The 8,741-nt window shown below is 26.2% G+C and overlaps 3 protein-coding genes across 4 annotated transcripts; 1 reads left to right on the plus strand and 2 right to left on the minus strand.

Annotated features, from left to right (window-relative positions):
- Nucleotides 1-225: 225 nt before the first annotated feature.
- LOC122502839 (p21-activated protein kinase-interacting protein 1-like) lies at nucleotides 226-3,703 on the minus strand. The gene is made up of 3 exons (XM_043613128.1): nucleotides 3,528-3,703; nucleotides 2,246-2,408; nucleotides 226-1,876 (listed from the first exon to the last, which is right to left on the minus strand). The coding sequence occupies exons 1-3, from the start codon at nucleotides 3,603-3,605 to the stop codon at nucleotides 612-614; spliced, it is 1,506 nt and encodes a 501-aa protein (XP_043469063.1). The 5' UTR covers nucleotides 3,606-3,703; the 3' UTR covers nucleotides 226-611.
- A 307-nt stretch (nucleotides 3,704-4,010) lies between these two features.
- Nucleotides 4,011-6,915, plus strand: LOC122502841 (mitochondrial enolase superfamily member 1-like). Its single transcript, XM_043613129.1, has 7 exons — nucleotides 4,011-4,057; nucleotides 4,261-4,526; nucleotides 4,590-4,692; nucleotides 4,807-4,922; nucleotides 5,062-5,216; nucleotides 5,352-5,935; nucleotides 6,537-6,915. The coding sequence occupies exons 2-7, from the start codon at nucleotides 4,443-4,445 to the stop codon at nucleotides 6,833-6,835; spliced, it is 1,341 nt and encodes a 446-aa protein (XP_043469064.1). The 5' UTR covers nucleotides 4,011-4,057; nucleotides 4,261-4,442; the 3' UTR covers nucleotides 6,836-6,915.
- Nucleotides 6,867-8,512, minus strand: LOC122502842 (histidine triad nucleotide-binding protein 3-like). 2 transcript variants are annotated; one of them, XM_043613130.1, is made up of 4 exons: nucleotides 8,334-8,508; nucleotides 8,043-8,160; nucleotides 7,561-7,754; nucleotides 6,867-7,157 (listed from the first exon to the last, which is right to left on the minus strand). In XM_043613130.1, the coding sequence occupies exons 1-4, from the start codon at nucleotides 8,448-8,450 to the stop codon at nucleotides 7,116-7,118; spliced, it is 471 nt and encodes a 156-aa protein (XP_043469065.1). In that variant the 5' UTR covers nucleotides 8,451-8,508; the 3' UTR covers nucleotides 6,867-7,115. The 2 variants fall into 2 exon arrangements, with proteins under 2 accessions (XP_043469065.1, XP_043469066.1); XM_043613131.1 differs by lacking the exon at nucleotides 6,867-7,157 and adding an exon at nucleotides 7,299-7,454 and having other exon boundaries at nucleotides 8,334-8,512.
- Nucleotides 8,513-8,741: the final 229 nt, after the last annotated feature.

Here is an 8,741-nt window from a genome sequence, read left to right on the forward strand (position 1 = left end):
CTTATTCTCATTCAATGAGAATGGAAAAGAATATTTATAGAAATTATCAAGCGACGAAGAAATGAACAAAAAAAGAAATGAATCTCGTTAAAATTAATTGTTCTCAAATATATTAATAACAACATTGTTTGTGAATTTGTTTTGTGCGTGAATGTGTGAATATCAATTTTGTAAATAGACTGATTAAAAAAATAATAATAATAATAATAATAATATTGTAAATAATTTATGCATTTAGACTGAAGGTTTATTAACGTTTACACTTTGTAAATATTTATACAACCAAAATAAAAAATATACAAGTCTTTAACCATCACATTCATGGTTCTTTACATTTCTTATACATTAAGACTTTAGCGTCGACGTTGAGCGTTAGAAAAAAATTTTTCTATGAAACTGAAAATTTGAAACGACGGTTTCACATTTAAAAAGTGTCTTGGAAATTCTTTTTAGCTCCTTAGGTGAACGAAAGTAATCAAATCTCTAGAAATCCAAGATAATAATTTTTGGACGCTGAGCGTCGACACTAATTTCAGGGACCTTGAAAATTTCCCTTATACAGTATTATATTTTAATAGTTATTTAATTTTATTTTAATAGTATTCTTTTTGTTATTCCTGGAGAGAATTTTTATTCTTTTTCTTCTTCTTTTTAGAGAAATTTCCACTCTTCAGATTCAAATCTTTGGCGAATTTCTTTTTGGGAGAAACCTTCTTGTCATCGACAATAACTTTTTTATTCTCCTTCATTTCTTTTGATTTTACAATCTTATCCTGATTATCGGAATTTGTTGCAAGTTTCTTTTTAATCGGTGTCTCCTCAATTTCCTCCTCCAACCATTTTGAATCCTTCCTTTTTTTCGAAGAAGTTTCTTTCATTTTTTTCCTCTTCTGCTTCGGAGGCGAATCACCATCTTCATCATCTGACGATCTTTTTAAACCACGCTGCTCTGAATTATCAATATCCTCCACTGTAAAATCATTAATTTTCTTCTTTTTCTTAGTAACTGGAGAAACTTCCTCGGCTGCTTCCTCATTCAATCGAACTTTACTCTTCTTCTTCGTCTCCTTTACTTTCAAATGACTATTGTCCTCTTCATCTTCAATAATCACTTCTTGCCGCATTCTCAATTTCTTTATTTTCTTTATTTCCACAACTTCTTCCGTCGTCACTTTATCCTCTTTTTCACGAACATTTTTGCAAACGGTCGCTAGTGTGAGACACAATATTCGCGAATTACAAGTGACTTGATTGAGTAATGACATTGAATCTTTGGTGAATTGCCAAAGTTTTATTTCACCGGAACTCGAAGCTGTTACCAAGAGATCGTCAATATGTTGCATACACTTCAATCTTGCGGTATGTGCAACAATGTCCAAAGTTTTTGAACTCTCCTCAAGATCGTAGAAACTTATTTTCCCATCGTCATAGCCAATGGCAATTAAATCATCATTAAGAAATTCAACGCAAATTACTTTTGAGTCGAGATTTATTTCTTCGTCGACGCCTGCCGTTTCTACTGAGTAAATATCAATTTTCCTATTTGACGCAATTAAATACTTTTCACCATTTGGACTCCATTTTAGTATATTGATATTTTTCGCAAGCGTTCGCCAGCGTGGTATTAAATTAGTGGCGTACGCTTGTTTTCCTTTGACTAAATTCCAAGTTCGAAGTGTGCCATCGCCTCCAGTTGAAAGAGCCAATTTTCCCGAGGGGTGCACAGCTAGTGCCTCGATTGATTCACCTTTGTGTGGTTTTTCCCAAAGTTTTTCAACCTGCCAATTGCCACATCGAACAACTCCTATTTGTCCATCTCTGCCACCGGTTAGAATATGCGAAGCGTCAGGTGTAAAAGTGATGCAATTCACGGAATCTAAAAAAAAAGGAATTTATTAAAGTAAATTTTAACTCTACATCTCTACATTTTTATACTATATCCCATGTTCCTGAAGTTAGGATCGAACCCTCAGCGGCAAAAACTATTTTCTAGGGTCTTTAGCCGAATGTTTTTAGTTTTTTAAATAAATGAACAAAATTTATTCATTCAAAGTTGCCACAAATATTTAATTTTATTTTTCCCTGACTTTTCCCTAATTTCCAGACAAAATTTTTACTTTTTCCCTTTGAAACAGTTGTTTGATTTTTTTTTTATTTTGCGGAAAAAAATTGTTTTTGATGCACAGAGTTGACGCTAAATTCAGGGATATTATTTCCAAATGAACATAATATTTTTTTTTATTACCATTGTGATGTATTAATTTTCCATTTTCTGTTCGATAACGCATATCATAAAGACAAACCACTTCATCTGCTCCTGCAGATGCTAAATAATGTCTATTGCTAGCAACACTTCGTATGCTTGCCAGATGACTGTGAGTTGCAAAAGTTTGTTCCAATTTATACTCCTGAAATTTAAAAAAAATTATTTAAATATATATATATATATATTAAAGCAATACTTTCTAGAGAATAAAAATGGAAAAAACAAAGAATACTCATTGTTAAAATAATAGAAAAAAAAGAAAAAAAAATGATTATATAAAGTTACTTATTTTTCATAAACTTTTGAAATAAAGTAAAAATTAGTAAAATTTACAACGTTTACAATAAACAGTTAAAAAGAAAAATATATTTTTCCACTCAAATTTATGTCTAAAAAAATTTTTACAGTGTTTCTTGATCTAAAATTCAAAAAAAAAAATTTGTAATAAAAAAATATTGTTCTTTTTGAATAAAAAAGAATTTTTTCTTTCAATCGTTTATCGTAAACGTTGTAAACTTTGCCCACTTTTCCCTAAACTCCTCGAAACTCTTTTAATTTTTCTTTATTATCTTTACTTTCATTATTATCTTCAATATTCAAAATCAAAAATAGGATTTTCCTAAAGTTCTGAACGTTCAATTGAACGAATTTTTTTTTCTATATTTAAATATTATAAAAAATTACTATTCTGTAATGAAAAATAATCGGAATTAATCATTTGCTTAGAAATTAATTTTTTTAATTTACTGACTTTTTTTAAAAAATTACTGACTAAAAATATTTTGTTCATAAAAGGAAAAAAGAAAATTAAACATTTAGAATCTTTGTATTTACTTTTTTCAACACGTGACGCAATATTACTGCATAAAAATTAAATTTGAAGAAGTAAATAAATTTCCTTCATAATAAAGTTCAGAACTTTAGGAATATCTTTAGAATAAAATACGAAGAAATTGTAAAATTCATTGTAATTGAAAATTAAATACAAAAAATAGCTTAAAAATAAAAAATTTAGTTTACTTGTGCATTATTAAATAAAAGCTTGAAAATAAATAAATTAAAAACGAAAACAATTATTCTAAGTATTGTTTTTTCAATAATTAAAATATTCAAGACAATGTGAATTTAACACTTTTGATTCTTTCTTTCGTGATAAAGATTCTAAAATGTAAAAACAATTAAATTTTACTGTAAAATATAATATAATTTATTATAACCTACAATAAATTCAATATTGTAAATTAACAATAAAAATACTTACATCAACGATTTTATTGATTTTGTAACCGAGCAAAAATTGCTCATACGTCCCTACAACAACCTCCAAGTTTGGTGTCATTTTTAATATATAAATTAACACATAAATTAATCAATAGTCTTGTTTTTCAAACACGTGTTAATGCTCAAAACACTAACAACTTTTGACTAGAATAAACATGAACTAAATTGCACATAGAAACACAATTTTCTTCCTAGTTATAAAGTGGAAAAATTTCACTATAGATGTCGTTACGGTATTTTTGCGCGAAAATTCAAATAAAATAATTGAACTTTTTGTAATTATTATTTATTTTTCAATAAAAAAATAAATCTTTTTAAATATTCCAAAAAAAAAAAAAAAAATGATGAACTATTAGTTAACATTTTATGGTTTTAAAATTAATTATTGAATAGAAACTACTGCACTGAGAAAACTGGATATTAAAAATCTTAATAATCTATAAATGTGAGGTTATATAAAGCTTAATATCCTTTTCTTACATGTAAGGAAAATATATTCGTGTAGAAAAGGTAAATTAAAAATTACAAGAATAACAGACTATTTTTCGTACAGAAAAACTTTTTTTTAAAATAATTTTTGCTTTATTAATATTTTACATTTGAGCGATTTAACAACAATATTTGACATAATTGCATATATAACATATCAAAAATAATATTATATAATCATAATTATGCATAATCAAATAATGCATTTTATTGTATCTTATCAGGGTAAAAAATGTTAAAAAAAGAAGTAAACATTCAGAAGATAAGAACTAAATAGGCCTTACAATTGATTTCAAATATCAGTTGATGTTTAAGTAACTTTTCATTCACAACTCGGTAAAATAACGATTTTTTTAAAATAACAAATTTTTCTCTTCACTTATTTGCATTTCAATTTTCCAACAAAATGGATGAAATAGAAATAAATGAAATTGACGTAAAGGACATACGATTTCCAACATCTTTATTATCCGATGGCAGTGATGCAATGGTAAATTTAAAAAAAAAAATTTTTTTTCAAAAAACAAATAATAAAATAAAAATAAAAATTTAGCACGTTGACCCCGATTATTCCTGTGTTTATGTGACAATAAAAACCAATAAACAATATGAGGGTTACGGTTTGACTTTTACCTTGGGCAGAGGAACAGAAATCGGTAAATCGAATTTATTCTTTATAATCACTGATTTTATTATTATAAAAATTATAATTTATTAATAATAATTCATGACAAAATTAATTAAATTTTGAAATAATATATTTTCTCCAGTGGTACAAGCATGTGTGACTATGTCAAAAATTCTAAAAGGCGTAAAGACGAAAGAAATTTACTCAAATTTCGCCGTTTTTTGGAGGAAACTAACAAGTGAAAGTCAAATAAGATGGGTATAAAAAAATAATTTACAAATACAATTTACTTGATTCAAATAAAAATTATTTGATTCAAGTAAATATTTATTTAATAATAGAAATGTAATAAACAAAGAAATTTAATTACAAAATAGAAGCTAATTAAAATTTTTAGATTGGCCCAGAAAAGGGCGTGACACATTTAGCAACTGCAGCAATAATAAATGCATTATGGGACTTATGGGCACGAATCGAGGAGAAACCTCTTTGGAAATTATTAACAGATCTCTCGCCCGAAGAACTTGTTTCAACCATCGACTTTAGATACATGTAATTAAAAATTAAAAAAAAATAATAATAATATTAATTGGTAATTATTATTACAATAATTATAATTATTCTATTATTTATTATTAATAAAATAAAAAAATTACAATTTTTTGAAGAAATAAAAAAAAATTACAGAACGGACGTAATAACAAAAGAAGAGGCTTTGAAGATTTTACGCGAAAAACAAGTGGACAAAGAGAAACGAGAGAAACTCTTGCTCAAAACTGGATATCCAGCGTATACAACACAAGTTGGCTGGTTGGGCTATTCAGATGAAAAAGTTCGTGAATTGTGTAAAAAATATTTGAAACAAGGTTTCACATCATTTAAAGCAAAAGTTGGTCAAAATATCGACGACGACATTAGACGTTGTCGAGTGATTAGAGAGGAAATAGGAAATAAAAATAAACTCATGGTGGACGCAAATCAAGTTTGGGACGTTCAAGAGGCCATTGATTGGATGAAGAAATTGAGGGAATTCAATTTAACCTGGATTGAAGAACCAACATCGCCTGATGATATTTTAGGACACGCGACAATTGCCAAAGAACTTCGTCCCCTTGGAATTGGCGTTGCAACTGGAGAAATGTGCGCCAATCGTGTTATATTTAAACAATTATTACAAGCAAAAGCCATTGATTATTGTCAAATTGATTCAGCGAGAATTGGAGGTGTCAATGAAATTCTTTCAGTTTATTTGATGGCCTACAAAATGAACGGTATATTTCTCTCGATATTATTATTATAACTTTCGTCTCTAAATATTATTTTTGAAAAAAATTATTTAATTTTTGAATAATTACAATTCAAGATTTGAAAAAATTCATTTATCAACTAATTAACTGTTTAATTATTATTATTATTTAATTTCAAACATTTTTAATAACATTCTTTATAAGAAGTCAATTTTCATAAATAATAAAGTTCTTCACAGAAATTCAATTATTTCAAAACAATTTTAATTAAATTCCTCTAGAAAGAATTGAATTATTTAAAAAGAAAAAATTGAATAAAAATCCTTGAAACAATTAAATTATTTTCAAAAATTTCTAATAAGATTCTTTATAACAATTCAATTATTTTCATATAAACAAAATTGTTCACAAGAATTCAATTAATTCAATGTAATTTTAATTTAATTCCTAGAAAGGATTTATTTTTAATTGAATTCAAATTTAAACGATAAAGTATCAAAATAATTGTCGTTTATTTGAAACTTTCAAAACTTTATAGAAACATCTTATTAACGCCAAATTATGGAAGCTAAAATAATTTCTAAATTAAAAAAAGTACATTTTTAATAACAATTTTCATTTTCAGTACCAGTCTGTCCCCATGCGGGAGGCGTGGGCCTCTGTGAAATGGTGCAACATTTACAATATTGGGATATGATTTGCTTAAGTGGAACAACAAAAGACAGAATTATCGAATACGTCGATCAACAGCACGAACACTTTGAAAATCCAACAGTTATCAAAAATGCCCATTACATACCACCAATGTCAATGGGATATTCGACAAAATTAAAAAAAGAGAGTATAATTAATTTTGTTTACCCCCATGGAAAAGAATGGCAGCGAATGTTTAAAAAGGGAATTTTTCAGGCGCCAGATAATTAGGATAAATTATCAAAATCATTACATAAATGTGTATTTGTTAGTTTTAAAACTTTAATAAAATATTCAACATCATAAAGAAATTATAACAAATTTAAACAAATTTCTTTTAACTAATTGTATACAACTCATTTGTCTTAAAATATTATCACAATAATCAAATTTTATATCGATAATAATTATTAATATTAAGAGGAAGTTTAGGATATATAATTTATCTATAGAACATTTTGTGAATTTTTTTTCATTTCAAAAGAAATAAATTTGTATGAAAAAAAAATTTCTATAAATTGCTGGTCGCAAAGCGTGATTTCACATAATCGGTCTGAAAAAAAGAAAAATTGTTTAATAATATGTAGAAAAGTCAAATTATTATATCGGAAATATTTTGTGCAGAAATAATAGAAATGACTAATTTAGATAAATTATGTGATTGCTGAAAATAAATAATTATTATTCTAAAAATAATACAGCTATAAATGTTGAGTAAATAAATCAAAAATATTCTGCCTGAAAAATAGCAAAAGTAATATAACACCTTAAATATTAAAAAATTTGCCAAATTAAATAACAAATTCAAAAACCTGACGTCCAATTCTCATAATCATCACATGTGTAAAATCTACAATCGACAAGAAAAAAAGAAATAATTTATCCACCGAAAATTTCGTTTTATCTTCATCAAAAGTAGTTTCAAAATTTTTAAATTACCAAAAATATTTACGTACACTAACAAACCAAAATGACTCGGGTTTAAACATTTGTCTTTGCAGGAAACCCATCGATTCCACAGGTGAAATTACATGAAGATGCAAATGATTTACAGTATTAAATGGCGGCCAATGAAATCCAGTTCTAATAGATGAATTTTCAAAATGCTCTTGTTTGGCAATTACATCCACTGTTGCGACCATTTTATCATCTGTTAGAAAAATAGAAATTAAATATTAAAACAAAAATTACAGAATTGAATATTAAAACAAAGAAATTCTAGATTTTCATATTATAACAAAAACAACAAAAATAATAAAGAAATAAAAAAATTCAGAATTAACATTTATGAAAAATAAATAATTGTTTAAAATTAAAAATAATAAATTGTTAAATTTTTTAAATTAATTTAGTGAAGCAAATAGAAACATTTATTACGCACTGATAGGTACATTCTAGAAATGTCAATATATTTTACGTAAACAATAAACAAACTTACAAAGTTCTTCATCCTCTTTTTTTAAATCTTTTGGTGTCGAAATATGCCTTTTTGGAATTATTAAATAATGATGAGTCGAAGCTGGTTTAATATCCTTTATACAAATTAAATCATCGTCCTAAAAATTGTGTAAATAATTATTAATAATTATTCACAATAATTGATAATTCACACTATCTTATCTAAAATATACTTTTAAAAAATGCAAAAATAAACCAAGAAACAAAAATATTTATTTTCTACAAAATATAAACAATTTTATAGGTTAGTTTTTTAAAATTGTTTGCCTACCTCAAAAACATATTCAGCAGGTCCTTCTTTTCTTATTATCTTACAAAATATACAATTTTGTTCCATTATAGACACTAAATTTATAGTTGCTCGTGTTAAACTGACACTAAAACGCATTCGCAGTGAAATTATCCTTATCGCACCTCTTCTTTTCACAAAAAAAACAAATAATCCACGTCACCGTAACGAACGTAAATATGTTTACGTCACGTATTTACGTCAACTATGTGTATACGTAAACACGCATATTTCACGATAACTATTCGCGGTTTCCGATTTTTAAATTGTACGTAAAAAAAACAAAGAAATAACATTAAGTTAAATCTCATAATTTTTGTAATAATTCGAAGAAAGGGAAATTATGATGGTAAACAATGTAAATTGTAAAATGTAAAAATGTATTCAAAA

The sequence above is a fragment of the Leptopilina heterotoma genome, unplaced genomic scaffold (assembly GCF_015476425.1).
Source record: "Leptopilina heterotoma isolate Lh14 unplaced genomic scaffold, ASM1547642v1 Lhet_24, whole genome shotgun sequence".
Taxonomy (NCBI): Eukaryota; Metazoa; Arthropoda; class Insecta; order Hymenoptera; family Figitidae; genus Leptopilina; species Leptopilina heterotoma.